This window comes from Theropithecus gelada, chromosome 16, assembly GCF_003255815.1.
Source record: "Theropithecus gelada isolate Dixy chromosome 16, Tgel_1.0, whole genome shotgun sequence".
In the NCBI taxonomy this organism is placed as follows: domain Eukaryota; kingdom Metazoa; phylum Chordata; class Mammalia; order Primates; family Cercopithecidae; genus Theropithecus; species Theropithecus gelada.
The window spans coordinates 57823585-57846462 of record NC_037684.1 but is presented as its reverse complement, the minus strand read 5'-3'; the positions used below and the strand labels follow the sequence as shown (position 1 = coordinate 57846462).

The 22878-nt window shown below is 48.3% G+C and overlaps 1 protein-coding gene across 2 annotated transcripts in view; it reads left to right on the top strand.

The window, feature by feature from the left end:
• Window positions 1-21487, top strand: part of CRK (CRK proto-oncogene, adaptor protein) — a 36374-nt gene extending 14887 nt beyond the window's left edge. Inside the window, exons 2-3 of one of the 2 annotated variants that reach the window (XM_025362163.1) lie at window positions 3800-4165; window positions 18583-21487. In XM_025362163.1, the coding sequence (XP_025217948.1) occupies window positions 3800-4165; window positions 18583-18590 (374 nt within the window). In that variant the 3' untranslated portion in view covers window positions 18591-21487. Of the gene's footprint in view, window positions 1-3799; window positions 4336-18582 lie in introns of both variants that reach the window. The other variant, XM_025362162.1, reaches the window with a different exon arrangement.
• The last annotated feature ends 1391 nt before the right edge of the window (window positions 21488-22878 follow it).

Below are 22878 nucleotides of genomic sequence, written 5' to 3'. Positions count from 1 at the left end.
CAAAAAAATTAGCCGGGCGAGGTGGCGGCGCCTGTGGTCCCAGCTACTTGGGAGGCTGAGGCAGGAGAATGGCGGGAACCCGGGAGGCGGAGCTTGCAGTGAGCTGAGATCTGGCCACTGCACTCCAGCCTGGGCGACAGAGCGAGACTCCGTCTCAAAAAAAAAAAAAAAAAAAAAAAAAGAATGGCTTGAGCCCAGGAAGTGGAGATTTCAGTGAGCCAAGATCATGCCACTGCACTCCAGCCTGGGCGACAGAGCCAGACCCCATCTCAGAAAACAAGAACAAAACCGCAGCCTGGGCAGTAAAGCAAGACACTGTCTCTATTAAAACATTTGAAAATCAGCTGGGTGAAGGGCCGGGCACAGTGGCTCACGCCTTTGGGAGGTGGATGGATCACGAGGTCAGGAGTTGCAGACCAGCCTGGCCAACATGGCAAAACCCCATCTCTACTAAAAAATACAAAATACAAAAATTAGCCAGGTGTGGTGGCGTGGGCCTGTAGTCCCAGCTACTTGGGAGGCTGAGGCAGGAGAGTTGCTTGAATCCGGGAGGCTGAAGTTGCAGTGAGCCAAGATTGTGCCACTGCACTCCAGCCTGGGCGACAGTGTGACTCCGTCTCAAAAAAAAAAAAATCATCTGGGTGCAATGCCATCTGCACCTTTAGTTCCAGCTACTTAGAAGGCTGAGGTGGGAGAATGTCTTGAGCCTAGGAGTTTAAGACTGTGGTGAGCTATGATCACACCACTGCACTCCAGCTTGGACAACAGAGGTAGAACCTGTCTCTAAAAAGAAATAACAAAAACACATACTCAGGAGACTAAGGTGAGAGGATCGCTGGGCCCAGCAGTTTGAGACCAGCCCGGGCCACATAGCGGGGAAACTCCTGTCTCAAAAAACAAAGCCCGGGCCAGGTGTGGTGGCTCACACCTGTAATGCTAGCACTTTGGGAGGCCAAGGCAGATGGATCACTTGAGCTCAGGAATTCGAGACTGGCTTGGGCAACGTGGCGAAATCCCCTCTCTACAAAAAATGAGTTGGGCGTGGTGATGCGTGCTTGTAGTACCAGCTACTCTGGAGGCTGAGGTAAGAGGATGGCTTCAGCCCGGGAGGTAGAGGTTGTAGTGAGCTAAGATCACGCCACTGCACTCCCGCCTGGGTGACAGAGCCAGACCACCCGGTCGCAAGACGACCGCAAAGCCAAAAACTCACAAAACTCGTTTTGATTTTTTTTTTGAGACAGTCTTGCTTTGTTGCCCAGGCCGGAATGCAGTGGCACGGTCACGACTCACCGGAGCCTTGACCTGGTCTCAGGCGATTCTCTCACCTCAGCTTCTCAAGTAGCTGGGACTAACAGGCATGCACCACCTTGCCTGGCTAATATTTTCTTGTTTTTTTAAGAGATGGGATCTCACTTTATTGCCCAGGCTGGTCTTGAACTACTGGCCTCAAGCAGTCCTCCTGCCTTGGCCTCCCAAAGTGCTGGGATTACAGACGAAAACCACTGTGCCCAGTCATTTTTTTTTTTCACACTTACTTAGTTTTTCTTTTTTTTTTTTTTTTTTTGAGACGGAGTCTCGCTCTGTTGCCCAGGCTGGAGTGCAGTGGCTGGATCTCAGCTCACTGCAAGCTCCGCCTCCCGGGTTCCCGCCATTCTCCTGCCTCAGCCTCCCGAGTAGCTGGGACTACAGGCGCCCACAACCGCGCCCGGCTAATTTTTTGTATTTTTAGTAGAGACGAGGTTTCACCATGGTCTCGATCTCCTGACCTTGTGATCCGCCCGCCTCGGCCTCCCAAAGTGCTGGGATTACAGGCGTGAGCCACCGCGCCCGGCCAGTTTTTCTTTTTTTAAGAGTCAGTGTCTTGCTCTGTCATCCAGGCTGGAGTGCTTTGGCGCGATCATGGCTCACTGTACTCTCAAACTCCTGGACTCAAGCGATCTGTCACCTTAGCTTCCCGAGTAACTACAACTGCAGGCGTGCACCACTAGGCCCAGCTAATTTTTTTTTTTTTTTTTTTGAGACGGAGTCTCATTCTTTTGCCCAGACTGGAGTGCAGTGGCACGATCTCGGCTCACTGCAAGCTCCGCCTCCCGGGTTCACGCCATTCTCCTGCCTCAGCCTCCCGTGTAGCTGGGACTACAGGCGCCCACCACCGCGCCCGGCTAATTTTTTGTATTTTTAGTAGAGATGGGGTTTCACCGTGTTAGCCAGGATGGTCTCTATCTCCAGACCTCGTGATCCGCCCGCCTTGGCCTCCTAGAGTGCTGGGATTATAGGCGTGAGCCACTGTGCTCGGCCAACCCAGCTAATTTTTAATAATTTTTGTAGTGATGAAGTCTTGGCTATGTTGAAAGTCTTCGCTGTGTGAAGTCTTTGCTGGTCTGAAAATCCTGGATTCAAGCGATCCTCCCACCTCAGCCTCCTAAAGTTCTAGGATTGAGGTGTGAGGCACCAGGTCCAACAAAATTCATTTTCTTTTATTTTTGTTTGACACAGAGTCTTGCTTCATTGTCCAGGCTGGAGTGCATTGGCATGACCATGGCTCACTGTAGCCTTGACCTCCCAGGCTCAAGCCATCCTCCTACCTGAGCGTCCCGAGTAGCTGGGACTACAGAAGTGTGCCACCACGCTCAGCTAATTTTTTAAATTTTTTGCAGTGACAACCATGTTGCCAGGCTGGTCTTGAACTCCTGAGCTCCGGGGATCCGCCTGCCTCAGCTTCCCTAAGTGCTTGAGCCTGGAAGGTCAAGGCTGCAGTGAGCTGTGATCGTGCCACTGCACTCCAGCTTGAGCAGCACAGTGAGACTGTCTCAACAACAACAAAAACCACAACAATAAAGAGACAGTTTTTCTTATTCGGAATTATACATTCTAGATGTGGAGGGGAAAAATGTATGAGCTCAGTGTAGACACTAAGCTCTCTCCACCCTCTGGAACATCAGCAGGGACCCATGGAAAATGAGAGCTTGCTACATTTCCTGAGATTGAAAAATAGATGCAGTCCGGGCACAGTGGCTCACGCCTGTAATCTCAGCACTTTGGAAGGCTGAGGTGGATGGATTACCTGAGATCAGGAGTTTGAGACCAGCCTGGCCAACATGGTGAAACCCCATCTCTACTAAAAATACAAAAAAAAAAAAAAAAAAGCTGGGTGTGGTGACGGGAGTCTGGAATCCCAGCTGTTCGGGAGGCTGAGACAGGAGCTTCGCTTGAACCTGGGAGGCGGAGGTTGCAGTGAGCCGAGATCGCGCCCCTGCACTCCAGCCTGGGCGACAGAGTGAGACTTGGTCTCAGAAAAAGATGCAACAGAACCTTGAGGCGTACACTGCTCTGTAAATAGGGCAGCGACAGAACGTGTTTGGAGGATGTGCTGAAAGCCCCTATGTCTTTGATTCAAGTACGAGAGCGCGTCCTGACCAGCCTAGTCTCTTGGCCTTCTGATCCTTCCCTGGGGCCCTAGTGATGGGCATCCTTCTTCCCAGGGGATAGTTCAGCTTCCAAATGTGATGTCGGTATGCTGTGAAGAGAAGGGTTATTTTTTCTAGAGTTTTTTTTTCTGGTTAAATCTTGACTAAATGTATATGGGGTGTGAAATCTCCATTTCGGCCAGGCACAGTGGTGGCCTCCTGTAGCCCCAGCTACTCAGGAGTTTGTGGCGAGAGGATCACTTGAACCCTGGAGGTCAAGACCAGCCTGGGTAACACAGTGAGATCCCAATTCTAAAAAAAATAAAATAAAATCTGTATTTCATTTCCAGTATAGTACATCATTAAATAACAGCCTGCTCTGTTTTTTCCAGGGGTGAGCCCCTCCAGACTCCGAATAGGAGATCAAGAGTTTGATTCATTGCCTGCTTTACTGGAATTCTACAAAATACACTATTTGGACACTACAACGTTGATAGAACCGGTTTCCAGATCCAGGCAGGGTAGTGGAGTGATTCTCAGGCAGGAGGAGGCGGAGTATGTGCGAGCCCTCTTTGACTTTAATGGGAATGATGAGGAAGATCTTCCCTTTAAGAAAGGAGACATCTTGAGAATCCGGGACAAGCCTGAAGAGCAGTGGTGGAATGCGGAGGACAGCGAAGGCAAGAGAGGGATGATTCCAGTCCCTTACGTCGAGAAGTATAGACCTGCCTCCGCCTCAGTATCGGCTCTGATTGGAGGTAACCAGGAGGGTTCCCACCCACAGCCACTGGGTGGGCCGGAGCCCGGGCCCTATGCCCAACCCAGCGTCAACACTCCGCTCCCTAACCTCCAGAATGGGCCCATATATGCCAGGGTTATCCAGAAGCGAGTCCCCAATGCCTACGACAAGACAGCCTTGGCTTTGGAGGTACATAACGTGCACAATGTAGAAAGAAGAGATCTGCTGCAGGGTCTCCTCTCGGTCCTCTTAGAGCTTTGTAGCAATGCTGACTACAGCAGTATTGGGATGTTGTAGATGGCAAAGCTGCTAAGCACTGATTTTGGCATTTAATGTTGGGTTTTCTCTTTTTCATAGAAAACCTGTTTGGGAATGAGTAAGCTTAAAACTGTGTAACTGAATGTTCTTAATTGATCTACTAAACACACTTGGACTGCTTTAATAACACCACCTGAATTCACAGGAATTCACCTCAAATGTTTTTCCTCATCCACATCCTCATCTGTTTCTTGCTTTCTGTTTGTCGTTGTGTTAAAGAAGGTGGGTTCAGATGGATTTGAGTGTAATAAGTGGTCTCTATCAAAGCACTTAAACGGAATTTTCGGGCCGGGCGCGGTGGCTCAAGCCTGTAATCCCAGCACTTTGGGAGGCCGAGATGGGCGGATCACGAGGTCAGGAGATCAAGACCATGCTGGCTAACACGGTGAAACCCCGTCTCTACTAAAAAATACAAAAAATTAGCCGGGCGAGGTGGCAGGCGCCTGTGGTCCCAGCTACTCGGGAGGCTGAGGCGGGAGAATGGCATGAACCCGGGAGGCGGAGCTTGCAGTGAGCTGAGATCCGGCCACTGCACTCCAGCCTGGGCGACAGAGCCAGACTCCGTCTCAAAAAAAAAAAACAAAAAACGGAATTTTCCCGCAGAAACTTGTTTTTGCTTCAGGGGACGTGAAGTTCCTTACCACTGATTGTGTTCATTGAGTAAGAATCCAGGAGGAAGCAGGCATGGTAGAGGTGTGAAGAGACTCACACCCGGAAGTCCTCATTCCGAGGAGTGGCAGGTGCACGGGTCTTTCTCAATCATTTAAGAAGCCAGTTCTTCCTCAGGAGTTAATTTTTGCCTTAACTGGTGAAATACCTTCGGTAGCCCACTTCCTTCTGGCCAGCCATTACATGGTGTTAATTCCTTTATTCCTTCCTTTCTCAGTCACACCTTTATCTCCTTCCTTTCTTCTTCCTTCCTTCCTCTCTCCGTTCCTTTCTTTGCAGAAGAGCTGATGGTTCAGTGTAAAAGCTAGTACAGACTGGGCACAGTGGCTCACACTTGTAATCCTAGTGCTCTGGGAGGTTGAGGCAGGAGGACCACTTGAGACCAGGTGTCCAAGACCAGTCTGGGAAATGTAGTGAGACCTCAGCTTTTTAAACAAAAAGTGGAAAAACAAACAAACAAACGGCCAGGCATGGTGGCATGCACCTGCAGTCCTGGCTTGAATGAGAAATGGAATGTGTGTTGTCAGGGTTATCACTGCCTCTTGTTGTCATTCTTTGTTTGGAGGAAAATAGATTTCTACCCTCAGGTCTTCCTGTGAGGTGAGGAGATGACAGTAACATCTGGCATGGTGCTGTGTGTATGATGGATCTGACTCTTTTTTATTTTCTTGTTTTTTCCTCTCTCTCTTTTTTTTTAATTTTTGTCTGGCCTTACTGAGTCACTAGGTGTAACTTTTTTTGTTGTTGTTGTTGTTGTTGAGACAGAGTCTCGCTTTGTCGCCCAGACTGGAGTGCAGTGGCCGGATCTCAGCTCACTGCAAGCTCCGCCTCCCGGGTTCACGCCATTCTCCTGCCTCAGCCTCCCGAGTAGCTGGGACTACAGGCGCCCGCCACCTCGCCCGGCTAGGTTTTTGTATTTTTTAGTAGAGACGGGGTTTCACCGTGTTAGCCAGGATGGTCTCGATCTCCTGACCTTGTGATCCGCCCGTCTCGGCCTCCCAAAGTGCTGGGATTACAGGCTTGAGTCACCGCGCCCGGCCGGTGTAACTCTTGATATTTATTCCAGAGTTTGTTAGCACTGGGTTGAAGTAAGTATGAAAACATGGATCAAACGCTAGGCGTGTTGGCTCGTACCTGTAATGCTAGCACCTTATGAGGCCGAGGTGGACAGATCAGTTGAGCTCAGGAGTTGGAGACCGGCCTAGGCAGCATGGCAAAATGCCATCTCTACAAAAAATTAGCCAGGCATGGTGGCACATGCCTGTGGTCCCAGCTACTCGGGAGGCTGAGGAGAGAGGATCACCTGAGCCTGAAAGGTCGTGGCTGCAGTGAGCTGAGATGATGACACTGCCCTCCAGCATGGGTGACAGAGTGAGACTCTGTCTCAAAAAAAGAAAAACCATGGAACAAGCCAGCTGACCCAGGAGAAACCAGTTATCACATGAATTTTGCTTCTATTTGCATTTCCTTTCTCAAAGAGATTTAATCATGCCTGCCTTAATTAGAGGCTTTACTGCTCAAGAAAATGGTTGAGCTTTTCTACCTGCTGTGAAACACAAATCTTATAAATAAAGATTTGAGTAGAAAACTGGTTTATGATTTTAGTAAGTTTTTCTTTTTGATTTGGGTATTGGGTTTTTTTGGATTTTTTTTTTTTTTTTTCTCTTTGAGACAAAATCTCGCTCCATCGCGTGGGCTGGAGTACAGTGGCACGATCTCGGCTCAGTGCAACCTCTGCTTCCCAGGTTCAAGCGATTCCCCTGCCTTAGTCTCCTGAGTAGCTGGGATTGCAAGCACACACCACCATGCCCGACTAATTTTTGTAGTTTTAGTAGAGACAGGATTTCACCATGTTGGCCAGGCTGGTCTGAAACTCCTGACCTCAGGTGATTCAACCACCTTGGCCTCCCAAAGTGCTGGGATTACAGGTGTGAGCTGTTGTGCCTGGCCAATTTTTAGAAATGTCTTTATGTTGAGCTAAAACGTATGTACTGTATGTGGTCACTGCTTATCAAGGGCATGGGGAGCTTAGCTTCAGGCATTATCAGTTGAGCTAGAGATCTTTTGTGACTCACACCAGAGCCAGGGTAAGGCCTGTCTCCCTTTTCCACCTATGCCAGTTTCAGTCCGTCGCTGATGCAGGTGAATCGTTAAGGCTGAATTGTCCTCATTTGTTTCCATCAATTTGAAAGACTGTTGATGGGCCCTAGATATACTACCTGTTACTTAGATCAGGGGTCTGCAAACCTTTTCTGTGAAGGTTTTTGAGGGCCTTAAATTCTGTGTCCCAACTCTGCCATTGTAGCAAGAAAGAAATCATAGATAAAACAACAAATGAGCTTGCTATGTTCTAATAAAGCTACAAAAACAACAGGCGGATGTTTGGCCAGGTGCTGTGACTTTCGCCTGTAATTCCAGCACTTTCAGAGGCTGAGGTGGGAGGCTTGCTTGAGTCCAGGTGTTTGTAGTCAGTCTGGGCAACATGGTGAGACCCAGTCTCCACAAAAAAATTTTTTTAAAAATTAGGTGATCTAAAAACAAAAAACAAAAACAAAACATACATGCCAGGCGCAGTGGCTCACGCCTGTAATCCTAGCACTTTGGGAGGCCCAGGCGGGTGGATCACCTGAGATCGGGAGTTTAAGACCAGCCTGACTGGTACGATGAAACCCTGTCTCTACTAAATATACAAAAATTAGCGGGGCATGGTGGTGGGCGCCTGTAATGCCAGCTACTTGGGAGGCTAAGACAGGAGAATAACTTGAGCCCGGGAGGCAGAGATTGCAGTGAGCCGAGATGGTGCCGTAGCACTTCAGCCTGGGCAACAAGAGCGAAACTCCGTCTCAAAAAAAAAAAAAAGCCAGGCATGGTGGTGTGCACCTGTGGTCTCAGCTGCTTGGGAGGCTGAGGTAGGAAAATTTCTTGAGCCCAGGAGGTTAGAAGACAAGGCGCATGTGCTGCCTCTCTCTACTTGCTTTTCCATTGTGTTGTGTATATGAATTTGTGTGTGCGTCCTGCCCTGAGCTCACTGAAAGCAAGTCTGGATGAAAGGAATGTTTGCAGTCATTGATGTGCTTCTGGTTGGTAGTAGGGACCTAGAAAAGCGGTCACCTGGGTTTGCACCAGCAAAGAAAATCAGAGTTCTGTGATGCCCCCTGTACAGTGAATTCCAAAAATGAATACCATTTGGGTTCTGGTTTTATTCTTATTATCTCTGAAACTCACTGATCAGCTGGGTAATCTTTTGTTCCTACACTAATTCTAGATCTGACTGCACCAGGATCACGATTAGCCTTGAAAACTACATAGAATTAGGGAATGACCAGTGTTCGTTACGTTCCTTGGGAGCAAAGAAACTGGAGTAACCACGTTTGGTCTTCTTTACCAGTGACTCCATGATACAGCTGGAGTTGCTTCCTCAAAAGGGAAAGACAGAAGGATGCTTGTTATATTTTAGTCAACTTTTCTAGGTGTTTTGTGGATTGTGGTTCTTTAGGATATAGCCTTTTTTTTTTTTTTTTTGAGACGGAGTCTCACTCTGTCGCCCAGGCTGGAGTGCAGTGGCCGGATCTCAGCTCACTGCAAGCTCCGCTTCCCGGGTTCCCGCCATTCTCCTGCCTCAGCCTCCCGAGTAGCTGGGACCACAGGTGCCGCCACCTCGCCCGGCTAATTTTTTGTGTTTTTAGTAGAGACGGGGTTTCGCTGTGTTAGCCAGGATGGTCTCGATCTCCTGACCTTGTGATCCGCCCGTCTCGGCCTCCCAAAGTGCTGGGATTACAGGCTTGAGCCACCGCGCCCGGCCTAGGATATAGCCTTAAGTCCACCATTCTACTTGATAGTAAAATCTATGTTTAAATACCTCAATGTTACAGTCTTTGTTCTTTCTTTTCTCTTTTTTTTTTTTTTTTTTTTTTGAGACAGTCTCGCTCTGTCACCCAGGCTGGAGTGCAGTGGCGCGATCTCAGCTCACTGCAAGCTCCACCTCCTGGGTTCATGCCATTCTCCTGCCTCAGCCTCCCCAGTAACTGGGACTACAGGCGCCTGCCACCACACCCGGCTAATTTTTTTTTTACAGGTGTGAGCCACTGCGCCCGGCTCCAGATCTTTTCAGGATTTTTTTTTTTTTTGTAACGGAGTTTTTGCTCCTGTCACCCAGGATGGAGTGCAGTGGCACTATGTTGGCTCCACCTCCAGGGTTCAAGTGATTCTCCTGCCTCAGCCTCCCAAGTAAGCTGGGACTATAGGCGCCTCACCACGCCCAGGTAATTTTTGCATTTTTAGTAGAGATGGGGTTTCACCATGGTGGTTCTTAGAATACCCAACTCCTTCCGGCATTCTTCCTCTGCCCTCCTCCAGCCAGAGTCGGCAGCCACCCCTTCCTCCAAACTGTTAAAGACCTAAGGCAGGCCGGGCACGGTGGCTCACGCCTGTAATCCCAGCACTTTGGGAGCTCAAGGCGGGCAGATCACGAGGTCAGGAGATCGAGACCACGGTGAAACCCCATCTCTACTAAAAATACAAAAAATTAGCCAGGCGTGGTGGCGGACATCTGCAGTCCCAGCTACTCAGGAGGCTGAGGCAGGAGAATGGCATGAACCTGGGAGGCGGAGCTTGCAGTGAGCCGAGATTGCGCCATTGCACTCCAGCCTGGGCAACAGAATGAGACTCCGTCTCAAAAAAAAAAAGAAAAAGCCTAAGGCAGCGTCTGGCGCCACAGGAAGCCCTGGTCTCTAAATATCACCATAGTGCCTTTGGGATCTCGGGAGAATTTTCATGGCTTTCAACATTTCAGGAGAAAGGCCCCCAAAATCACAAAGGGTTATTTAATTTTAGTAAGGTCTCCCTTGAGGTATTTTTACTTCAAGGCCATTTTAGTCAGGTTAATTAGCCCAATTGATTGCTTACAAATTTTATTCTTTATCCATTTAAAAATCAGAATCAGGCCAGGTGCAGTGGTTCACACCTGTAATCCCAGCACTTTGGGAGGTCGAGGTGGGTGAACTCCTGAGATCAGGGATTCAAGACCAGCATGACCAACATTTTGAAATCCCATCTCTGTGAAAAATACAAAATTAGCCAGGCATGGGGGCACATGCCCATAATCCCAGCTACTCAGGAGGCTGAGGCAGGAGAATCACTTGAACCCAGTGCCTTTACACTCCAGCCTGGGCAACAAGTGCAAAACTCTTTCTCAAAAAACAGAAACAAAAACAAAAAAAGATTCATTTCAGTTATGGCATAGCCATTATCTCATCCCCCTATATTTGAATCTCTCTGCCAAGAACCTAATCAACTGTAAAGAAAAGATTTTTCGGCCGGGCGCGGTGGCTCAAGCCTGTAATCCCAGCACTTTGGGAGGCCGAGACGGGCGGATCACAAGGTCAGGAGATCGAGACCATCCTGGCTAAAACGGCGAAACCCCGTCTCTACTAAAAACACAAAAAATTAGCCGGGCGAGGTGGCGGCGCCTGTGGTCCCAGCTACTCGGGAGGCTGAGGCAGGAGAATAGCGTGAACCCGGGAGGCGGAGCTTGCAGTGAGCTGAGATCTGGCCACTGCACTCCAGCCTGGGCGACAGAGCGAGACTCCGTCTCAAAAAAAAAAAAAAAAGAAAAGATTTTTCTTTTTGGTTGTTTTTTTTTTCTTTCTTTCTTTCTTTGAGATCAGGCTTTGCTCTAAGTGAGGGTGCCCAGTTGTGTAGCTCACTGTAGCCCCAAACTCCTGGGCTTGTGATCCCCCTATCTCAGCCTCCCAAGTAGTTGGGACTACAGGCACGTGCCATTGTACCTGGCTAATTTTGTCCTTTTAATTTTGTAGAAATGGGGTCTTGCTTTGGAGCCTAAGCTGATCTTGAACTCTTGGCTTCAAGCAATCCTCCTCCTGCTTGGCCTCCCAAAGCACTGGGATTATAGGTGAGCCACTGCGTCTGGCCTCTTTTTTTTTTTTTTTTTTTTTTTTTAAAGAGAGAGTTTCACTGCATTGATGGGCAAAGCCTCAAACTCCTGGGCTCAGCTGGGCAAGGTAGCTCATGCCTGTAATCCCAGTACTTTGGGAGGCCGAGTTGGGCGAATAACTTGAGGTCAGGAGTTGCAGACCAGCCTGTCCAGTATGGTGAAACCTGGTCGCCACTAAAAATACAAAAATTAGCTGAGCATGGTGGTGGGCACCTATAATCCCAGGTCCTCAGGAGCCTGAGGCACAAGGATCCGGGAGATGGAGTTTGCAGTGAGCCAGAATTGTGCCACTGCTCTCCAGCCTGGGTGACAGAGCAATACACTGTCTCAAAAAGAAAAAAAAAACTCTGGGCTCAAGGGTTCCTCTGCCCTCAGTCTCCCAAGTAGCTGGGACTACAGCACATGCCACCATACCAGGTGTAAAAAAAAAATTGGATTTTGATACGGTTTTCCTCTGTAGGGTAGAACCAAGAGAATCTGGCCGGGCACGGTGGCTCACACCTGTAATCCCAGCACTTTGGAAGGCCAACGTGGGCAGCTCACCCGAGGTCAGGAGTTGGAGACCAGCCTGGCCAACATGATGAAACCCCATCTCTACTAAAAATACAAAAAAATTATGTTCGGGCGCGGTGGCTCAAGCCTGTAATCCCAGCACTTTGGGAGGCTGAGACGGGTGGATCACGAGGTCAGGAGATCGAGACCATCCTGGCTAACACGGTGAAACCCCGTCTCTACTAAAAAATACAAAAAACTAGCCGGGCGAGGTGGCGGGCGCCTGTAGTCCCAGCTACTCGGGAGGCTGAGGCAGGAGAATGGCGTGAACCCGGGAGGCGGAGCTTGCAGTGAGCTGAGATTCGGCCAATGCACTCCAGCCTGGGCGACAGAGCAAGACTCTGTCTCAAAAAAAAAAAATTAGACGGACGCGGTGGCGGGCACCTGTAATCCCAGCTACTCGGGAGGCTGAGGCAGGAGAATTGCTTGAACCTGGGAGGCGGAGGTTGCAGTGAGCCGAGATTGAGCCACTGCACTCCAGCCTGAGTGACAAGACGGAGCCTCCATCTAAAAAAAAAAAAAAAGGGCCGGGCGCGGTAGCTCACGCCCGTAATCCCAACACTTTGGGAGGCCGAGGTGGGCGGATCACGAGGTCAGGAGACTGATACCATCCTGGCTAACACGGTAAAACCCTGTCTCTACTAAAAATACAAAAAATTAGCCAGGCGTGGTAGCGGTCTCCTGTAATCCCAGCTACTTGGGAGGCTGACGCAGGAGAATGGCGTGAACCCGGGAGGCGGAGGTTGCAGTTAGCCGAGACTGTGCAACTATACTCCAGCCTAGGCGACAGAGTGAGACTCCGTCTCAAAAAAAAAAAAAAGAATCTATACATTAAAAATAGTTCTGATATGGTCCAAAGGTCTAATTTACACATAATTCCTTTCCCCAATAACATCTTGCCTCATACAAATCCCTACTCATTTATCCCTTAGAAGTCTGAAAGAAGGCCAGGCACCGTGGCTCACGCCTGTAATCCCAGCACTTTGGGAGGCCGAGGCAGGTGGATCACGAGGTCAGGAGATCACGACCATCCTGGCTAACACGGTGAAACCCTGTCTCTACTAAAAATACAAGAAATTAGCTGGGCGTGGTGGCGGGTACCTGTAGTTCCAGCTACTCGGGAGGCTGAGGCAAGAGAATGGCGTGAACCTGGGAGGCGGAGCTTGCAGTGAGCAGAGATTGCGCCACCGCACTCCAGCCTGGGCGACAGAGCCAGACTAGGTCTCAAAAAAAAAAAAAAGAGAGAAAAGAAAAGATCTGAAGGCACATCAGCAGGCTTTGCCCCACATTTTGAGAAATTGGTATCGTTCTGTGTTAACAGCAAGGGGTGGGACTGGTCCACTTTTGAACCTACCCTTCACCTCTTAGAGCTCTGTGGGATGTGATTTGAGACCACACTTTAGATGCTTAAGAATAAAGACAACATAGGCTGGGCGTGGTGGCTCACGCCTGTAATCCTAGCACTTTGGGAGGCTGAGGTGGGTGGATTACGAGGTCAGGAGTTCGAGACCAGCCTGCTCAGCATGGTGAAACCCCGTCTCTACTAAAAATACAAAAAAAAAAAAAATTAGCTGGGCGTGATGGCGCGCACTTGTCGTACCAGCTACTTGGGAGGCTGAGGCAGGAGAATTGCTTGAACCCGGCAGGTGAAGGTTGCAGTGAGCCAAGATTGCACCACTGCACTCCAGGCTGGGTGACTGAGTGAGAGTCTGTCTCAGAAAAAGAATGAAGACAATATAACATTGAGGTATGTATGTATGTATATATGTATTTATATATTTATTTTGAGACAGAATTTCGCTCTTGTTGCCCAGGCTGGAGTGCAATGGCACGATCTCGGCTCACCGCAGCGTCCGCCTCCCAGGTTCAAGCGATCCTCCTGCCTCAGCCTCGCGAGTAGCTGGGATTAGAGGCATGTGCCACCACGCCTGGCTAATGTTGTATTTTTAGTAGGGATGGGGTTTCTCCATGTTGGTCAGGCTGGTCTTAAACTCCCGACCTCAGGTGATCCGCCCACCTTGGCCTCCAAAAGTGCTGGGATTACAGGTGTGAGCCACCGCGCCCGGTCAACACTGAGGTATTTAAACAGATTTTGCTTTCAAATAGAATAGTGTACTTAAGGCTATATCCTAAAGAGCCACCTTCCACAAAATCTCAGGGATCCAGTTTGATGAGTTTACATCCACGTGCGCCTGTGTGACAGCCATCCAGGCAAAAGAACGTTTCCAGTGCTCCAGACGCTCCCTCATGGCCCTGTGTTTTCTTTTTGAGACAGAGTCTTACTCTGTCACCCAAGCTGGAGTGCAGTGGCGTGATCTTGGCTCACTGCAACCTCTGCCTCCTGGGTTCCAGCGATTCTCCTGCCTCAGCCTCCCTAGTAGCTGGGATTACAGGCATGAGCCATCATGCCTGGCCAATTTTTGTATTTTTAGTAGAGATAGAGTTTCACCATGTTGGCCAGGCTGGTCTCGAACTCCTGTCCTCAAGTGATGTGCCCGCGTCGGCCTCCGAAAGTGTTGGGATTACAGGTATGAGCCACCGCGCCTGGCCCTTCTGTGTTTGTTTCCAATATGAGTAAAATAACGAATTCAGATATAGCAGATATTGGGGATGTTAGTAGAGAAGACGGGCCTTAAGTTATCAGACCATATTCTTTTTTTTTTCTTTTGGGATGGTGTCTCGCTCTGTCGCCCAGGCTGGAGTGCAGTGGTGGGATCTCGGCTCACTGCAAGCTCCACTTCCTGGGTTCACGCCATTCTGCTACCTCAGCCTCCCGAGTAGCTGGGACTACAGGTGCCCACCACCATGCCTGGCTAATTTTTTTGTATTTTTAGTAGAGATGGAGTTTCACTGTTAACCAGGATGGTCTCAATCTCCTGACCTCGTGATCTGCCCACCTCAGCCTCCCAAAGTGCTGGGATTACAGGCGTGAGCCACCGTGCCCAGCCAAGATGCTTCTCCTTTTTTTGGAGACAGAATCTTGCTCTCTCCACCAGGGTGGGGTGCAGTGGTGCACTCAGCTCACTACAGCCTCAAACTCCCAGGCTTAAGTGGTCCTCCTGCCTCAGTCTCCTGAGTAACTGGAACTACAGTTGCACACCATGATGCCTTACTAATTTTTTTTTTTTTGAAGAGACACAGTCTTGCTATTGTTGCCTAGCCTGGCTGGGCTGGGGCATGTCAGAACCCTTTTTTTTTAAAGAGAGTTTTGCTGTGTCGCCCAGGCTAGAGTGCAGTGGTACTATCTTGGCTCACTGCAATCTCTACCTCCCGGGCTCAAGCAGTCCTCCCATGTCAGCCTCTTGAGTAGCTGGGACTACAGGCGCACACCACTATGCCTGGCTCATTTATTTATTTATTTTATTTTTTGAGACAGAGTGTAGCTCTGTTGTCCACGCTGGAGTGCAGTGACACAGTCTCGGCTCACTGCAACCTCTGCTTCCTGGGTTCAAGCTGTTCTCTGCCTCAGCCTCCCAAGGAGTTGGGATTATAGGCGCATGCCACCATGTCTGGCTCATTTTTGTATTTTAGTAGAGATGGGGTTTCACCAATTTGGCCAGGCTGGTCTTGAACTCCTGACTTGGTGATTCACCCACCTCGCCCTCCCAAAGTACTGGGATCACAGGCGTGAGCCACCACACCCAGTCAATTTTTTAATTTTTTGTAGAAACGAGGTTTCACTATAGTACACAGGCTGGTCTTGAATTCCTGAGCTCAAGTGATCCTCCTACCTTGGCCTCCCAAAGTGCTGGGATTACAGACGTGAGCCACAGCGCCTGGCCCACATGTGAGAAACTTTGAATTCTAAAGTTGCTGGCAGGCCAGGTGCGGTGAGAGCCCTGGTGGTAGCAGCCTGTGAGGATTGTTAATCTGTGTGGAAGGATAGCGCACCATCATCCCTTCCTCTCCTTCCTTCACACGTGTGCTCAGCCTTCATCTTCATGACACAGGCAGATTTAGCTGCTTGGTTTTTTCTGTTTCTGCAGAAGGGTCTTGTTGCCCAGGCTGGAGGGCAGCCTCGACCTCCCAGGAGGCTCAAGTGACCTTCTGCCTCAGCCTCCCGAGTAACTGGGACCACAGGCGCACACCAGCGCGCTTGGCTTTTTAACATTTTTGTAGAGACAAGGTCTCACTCTTTTGCCAGGGCTGCTCTCAAAATCCTGGGCTCAAGCCATCCCCCCATCTCAGCTTCCCACAGTGCTGGAATTACAGGCATGAGCCACCGCACCCAGCCCACTGCTATTTTTTCTCAACCTCTGTATCTTATGTGTCTCTCTATCCCCTTCTTTCTGTCCCTCATTTTCTCAGCATCCTATGACCCATACAATGACTTGAGGCCTCTGTGATTTTTAGAGAGGTCTTTAGGAGGCAGCAGAGGGGCCAGGAGGCCAGCTGTCCATCTGTAAATGAGGCCCTGCGGCTGGACCTCCGTGGGCTTTGGTCAATAGATGGCCTGCGGACGTTTTTAGGGAACCCAGTACAACCCCAGGAGCATGATTTGAAAGTTCCTGATACTGTATAAAATGCATACATGGTGCGGAGGCTCATGCCTGGAATTAGCTGGGCATGGTGGTGTGCACCTGTAGTCCCAGCTACTCAGGAGGCTAAGGTGGGAGGATCCCCTGAGCCCGAGAGTTATACAGGCTGCAGTGAGCCATGATGGTGTCACTGCACTCCAGCCTAAGTGACAGAGTGAGACCTTGTCTCAAAAAATAAAAGATAAAAAGCATAAATGGGCTTTGGAACCGGATAGCTCTGGGCTCAAATTCCCAGCTCTGTCACTAACTGCCACCTGTGTGGCACATGTATCACACCATTTCTCTAAACTGCCGTCTTTCCATTTGTAAAATGAAAGCAGTTCCTGTATTGCAGGATGATTATGAGGATTGGAAAATACCTTATATTTTAATGTAATATAAAGTTATAAAATATAAAATGCCCTCTGCTATATAATAATTCAGTAAATAGTAGTTGGTTTAATGAAACCAAATGAACAGAGTATGCCCAGAATTCAAATATTGATACTTAAAGGATGGTCATAAAACTCTTTAGTCCAGTGGCATGGCATCTGAGGCTATGCTTCACCATTCAGCATTTTGCCATGGGGTGAATCCATTCACCAGACTGACCTCTGAAGTTTCATAGCAGGATAGAAATATATCGTAGATTGTTAAAACTTTATATTTCGGCCGGGTACAGTGGCTCACGCCTGTAATCTCAGCACTTTGGGAGGCCAGGGTGGGCGGCTCACGAGGTCAGGAGATCAAGACCATCCTGGCTAACAAGGTGAAACCCATCTTTACTAAAAATATTTTTAAAATAGCATCCAGGTGTGGTGGCAGGCACCTGTAGTCCCAGCTGCTTGGGAGGCTGAGGCAGGAGAATGGCGTGAACCTAGGAGGCGGAGCTTGCAGTGAGCTGAGATCCCGCCACTGCACTCCAGCCTGGGTGACAGACCGAGATTCTGTCTCAAAAAAGAAACAAAAAAGCAACTTTATATTTCATTTTGCAACGAGACATTTCGTAAATACATGCTGAAATACAGGGGGGTTTTTTGTTTTTGTTTTTTGAGGCAGGGTCTGGCTCTATTGCCCAGGCTGGAATGGAGTGGTGTGATCTCAGCTCACTGCAACCTCTGCCTCCTGGGCTCAAGCAATCCTCCCACCTCAGCCTCCGGAGTAGCTGGGACTGTGAGCGGCCACCACCACACCCAGCTAATGTTTGTATTTTTTGTAGAGATGGGTTTCACCATGTTACTCAGGCTGGTCTCAAACTCTGAGCTGAAGCAATCCATCCACCTGTGTCAGGCCCACCAAGTGCTGGGATTGCAGGCATGAGCCACTGTGCCCAACCATAGTTGGTTTTTTTGACCCCTCATTGGGTAATGATCAGGTAATCAGCAGCATTGAGGGAGCAGCAAGGTCTGTTGAATGGGTGGGATTGGGGGGCTGGGCAGGCAGTGGCTTGTCAAGTAGAGCTTGCTTAATGAGGTGGGGGTTTTCTGAGAGCTAATTGGATTTGGAGTTTGGACCTCTCCCTGCCCATATGGGAAAAGGCTTGCCTTGGTCAGGAGGTGATGGGAACACTTGATTTTCTAGGACCAAGGGACCTATGCTTGCCATGATCGCTTTCTGCTGTGCAAGCGGTAATAGACCAGGACATGTGTGCGAGTGGGCTGGGGGACTGTGCTGCTGCCGTACGCCAAAGATGGGAGAAGGTGGCCGGGCGCCGTGGCTCACGCCTGTAATCCCAGCACTTTGGGAGGCCAAGGCGGGTGGATTACGAGGTCAGGAGTTCAAAACCAGCCTGGCCAAAATGGTGAAACTCCATCTCTACTAAAAATACAAAAATTAGCTGGGCATAGTGGCGGGCACCTGTAGTCCCAGCTACTCTGGAGGCTGAGGCAGAAGAATTGCTTGAACCTGGGAGGCGGAGGCTGCATTGAGCTGAGATCATGCCATTGCACTCCAGCCTGGGCAAGAGAGCAAGACTCCATCTCAAAAAAAAGAAAAAACACAAAAAAAGAGGGGAGAAGGTTGCTTCTCCTCGGACAGGGTCTGCGGAGCAGGTAGAAAGCCGAGGGTAGTGAGTACAAAGAAAGCGAATACTAGCTCACTCACTGAAGTTGGGATTGCTTGTTCAGAGACACTTGCGATTTCCAATAATTACCACTTTCCTTTTTTAATCAAAAAGTATCATTATCTGGGATCCTGTTTTACTTTCTGTATTCTCTGTTTTTCTGCACTGCTAAACACACTTCTTCCTTCTGCCTGCATTAAGCACAAGGAACCAGTCTGGTGGCTGGGGCTGGGGAGGCAGCAAGGGGCCATTTCTGTCACATCCCTAGAGCAATCACACGGGCAGGGTGTGCTGGCCAGAGAACGGAGTTCTGCAGCTGCATTCCTAACTGGAAATAAAGTGCTCTCCTTATTCTCCTCCTGCAGGTCGGTGAGCTGGTAAAGGTTACGAAGATTAATGTGAGTGGTCAGTGGGAAGGGGAGTGTAATGGCAAACGAGGTCACTTCCCATTCACACATGTCCGTCTGCTGGATCAACAGAATCCCGATGAGGACTTCAGCTGAGTATAGCTCAACAGTTTTGCTGACAGATGGGAACAATCTTTTTTTTTTTCCAGCTGCCATCTATACAGTTTTCTTACAGATGTCAAAAGCAGTCTAGTTTATATAAGCATTCTGTTACCTGTGATCTTCTTTTAGACTGAACTACTCCATTCCTAGTCTTCTGTACCATATTCAGGGTACGAACTGGAGGGCTCGTGTGTTAGCTTCTGAAATTGGCAATTGGAGGAGGTAGTGGCCGTGCCTGTGTGTATCAGAAGGGATAGGTATCTTGCCTCCTTTCTCTCAGGCAATGCAAATCACCCTGTGGAAAACCGATGGACAGGAAGGAGTATTACACACTGCTTACCCTGATTTATTCAGTGGTTTTGTTTTCATTCTGGAACCGTACTATCAAATGGCGACAGACTGTTCCCTTCCACCCCCGTGAAGTAATGCACTGTGTGAATAGTATCAAGCAGGACTGCTTTCATTGTATGGAGCATGACCAGCATATGACTCATTCTGACATTTCAGATCCTAAGAATTCTAAGAACACTACTAGAAGCATTTGTTCCCTCCTAGTCGATGCTTCATACTTTTTCTTGGGATTCTTTTAGCCCTTGACATTCTTGTCCCCCAAACCTGTAAGTAGGTTAATTCCTAGGATAAGTGTGTATTTTCATTCCAGGTGAGAAGCAGAATGTACCGAGCACTTTATTCAGTGCATAGCTTTAAGCCAGTGTTGGATTCACTAAGTGGCAGCCAGGCTCCCAGCTCTCTGCCTTCCCCTAAAGGGTCGTAGTAGGTCACCCTTCTACAGCAGTTAACTAGAGTCCTAACTGATGGGATCCAGCAGGGCCATTTCTCCTGAAGGCCAGTATCCTATTAGGAGACTCTTGGAATTCTTAGGTTCTACTCAGAGTGGAAGGACCAATCACCTCTAATATTCTGTGGAAGGTTTTGGGGCCAAATTCTGCCCTCTGCATTCTGTGCAACTTGTATAAAAGTCAAGTTAGTATTACATGAGTTTGGGGTAGGGTTAGTGCTTTGAAAAATGTTGAACTGGCTGGGCGGTAGCTCACGCCTGTAATCCCAGCACTTTGGGAGGCCGAGGCGGGTGGATCACGAGGTTAGGAGTTCGAGACCAGCCTGGCCAACATGGTGAATCCCTATCTCTACTAAAGATACAAAAAATTAGCTGGGCGTGGTGGCGCGCGCCTGTAATCCCAGCTACTTGGGAGGCTGAGACAGGAGAATTGCTTGAACCTGGGAGGTGGAGGTTGCAGTGAGCCGAGATAGCACCACTGCACTCCAGCCTGGGTGATAGGGCAAGACTCTATCTCAAAAAAAAAAAAAATGTTGAACCAATCCTGAATTACTGATGTATTATTCATTTCTCATGAGGAGAGTAATGCTGTTGAAGTACATTACATTATAAACTGCCTTCACTTTTGGCTCTTTTTATGTTCAGGTTTAGTTTACCAATCGATTTAAGTATGGAATGATTTATATGGGTCAGGTGCTCCAAAAAATAGACTTCTGAGACCAAAAATGATCTAGGCTATTTAGACTACAGCATGAGACTTCCAAGTTAGTTCCCAGTCTATAAAGGCACTTACCGGTCTGTGGTGTGGTATGACCAGTAGAAACACCTTCTAGTTTGCTTTGGACCATTTTGGAAAAATAATCTACCTTTCTAATTGTTCTGCATAGGTTAATATGATCAATTTGCATTCTTTGAACCTATACCAGATTGTGGTATCTGAGTGACTGGCACATTGCCTAACACACAGTGTGCACGTATTTGTCTGAGTGAATGAGGAGACTGAGAAACTGGTGACGTGGCACAGGGAAGCCAGCTGGCCCGGGATTCCATACATGACCACAAGCAGACTAATGAGTTGACGCTAATTTAATGTATTTTTACCTCACACTAAGGTCATGCTTGATAAAGACATTAAACTCAACTTGTAAAAGATTAGCACAGTGCTGTGCACAGAGTGGGTGCTCAGTAGTGTTGAATGAACAGGTTTGTAATCCTAGATGTAATTCCATCTGACTGCTTTGTTAAATTTTCAGTTAGAACATAGATACTGTAAAATCCAGATACACATTAAATCTTGTTTTCCTGAAAGATGGCATCTAAAATATTTGTAGAAAAACCTTGTCGCAAATGATTTGAACGTTCCTATTTTCTTTTCCTTTGACTTTGATATTGGCTTGTAATGTCTCTTTTCATCATATGTAATATCAGTGGAACATGCAGCGCTACTCAAGTCCTAAGGATTCCTCAGTGATCGGTGGTCCAGAGCCGTTCCATGAACCGCTGGCCTGGATTTGGCTGTTGGGTGTGGCAGTTAATGCACCTCAAGAAATCAAAGGATGTCTTATGTCTTCCCAAAAAAAGCAAATGCTGAAATCCTATTGGCAAAGTAAACTGAAATTGGCTGCTATATTTTATATAATCATTTCTGCAAATCCCGTTTTTGGAATACTAATATTTGACATGGTTAATTCTTATTAATTTGTTGGAATTGTTTATTGTTAATAATGCAAATAGATAATTTTTAATTATCCACAAGTAACATTTCACTATTAATGGTTTGAAATAGGTGATAAGCAAACCAATTTGAAATAAAATATAAACATGTGCCATTGTATTATAACACTATACACTTTCTTGACAGTTAAATTTTAAAAAACTGTGTTTCGTAGCATGTATTGTATGTGTTTATAGTTTACATAGCAAATAAACATATGGCCAAATGTTTGGCTTGCTGATGTTTTGGAAAAAGGAATCTTTGAATATTTTTCACAAAAGAGCTGAATCTTTTTTTTTTTTTTTTGAGACGGAGTCTCGCTCTGTTGCCCAGGCTGGAGGGCAGTGGTGCGATCTCGGCTCACTGCAACCTCTGCCTCCTGGGTTCACGCCATTCTCCAGCCTCATCCTCCCGAGTAGCTGAGACTGCAGGCACCCACCACCATGCCTAGCTAATTTTTTTTGTATTTTTAGTAGAGACGGGGTTTCACTGTGTTAGCCAGGATGGTCTCAATCTCCTGACCTCATGATCCACCCGCCTCAGCCTCCCAAAGTGCTGGGATTACAGGCGAGAGCCACTGCGCCTAGCCCTTTTTTTTTTTTTTTGAGACAAAGTTTCGCTCTTGTGGCCTAAGCTGGGGTGCGGTGATGCGATCTCAGCTTACTGCAACTTCTGCCTCCCAGGTTCAAGCAGTTCTCCTACCTCAGCCTCCCGAGTAGCTGGGGTTACAGGCATGCACCACCACGCCCAGCTAATTTTTTGTATTTTTGGTAGAAATGGGGTTTCACCATGTTAGCCAGGCTGGTCTCGAATGCCTCACCTCAGGTGATCCACCTGCTTCCGCCGCCTCAAGTGCTGAGATTACAGGTGTGAGCCACCACCACGCCCAGCAAGAGGTAAATCTTTACGCTTAGGCAATAGGAGGTATGTGCCTTCAGCAGCCTACAGTCATGTAATTAGAGAAACAATTTTACAAGCTCTATGGGTGCTTAAAGATGGGAATAGGCCGCGCATGGTGGCTCATGCCTGGTAATCCCAGAACCTTGGGAGGCCGGCGAGCGGGGGCGGTCAGATCGGCAGGTCAGTAGTTCAAGACCAGCCTGGCCAACATAGTGAAACCCCGTCTCTACTAAAAATACAAAAATCTGGGTGGGCATGGTGGCTCACTCCTGTAATCCCACCAATTTGGGAGGCTGAGGTGGGTGGATCACAAGGTCAGGAGATATGACCATCCTGGCTAACGCAGTGAAACCCTGTCTCTACTAAAAATACGAAAAGTTAGCCAGTCGTGGTGGCACGCACCTGTAGTCCCAGCTACATGGGAGGCTGAGGCAAGAGAATCGTTTGAACCCGGGAGGCAGAGGTTGCAGTGAGCTGAGATGGCACCGCTGTACTCCAGCCTGGGCAACAGCGAGACTGTCTCAATCAATGAAATACAAACATTAGCCAGGTGTAGTGGTGTGTGCCTGTAATCACAGCTACTCGGGAGGCTGAGGCAGGTGAATTACTTGAACCTGGGAAGTGGAGATTGCAGTGAGCCAAGATCACGCCACTGCACTCCAGCCTTGGTGACAGAGTGAGACTCCATCTCAAAAAAAAAAAAAAAAAAAAAAGGGGATTAATCAATAGATATATAGAT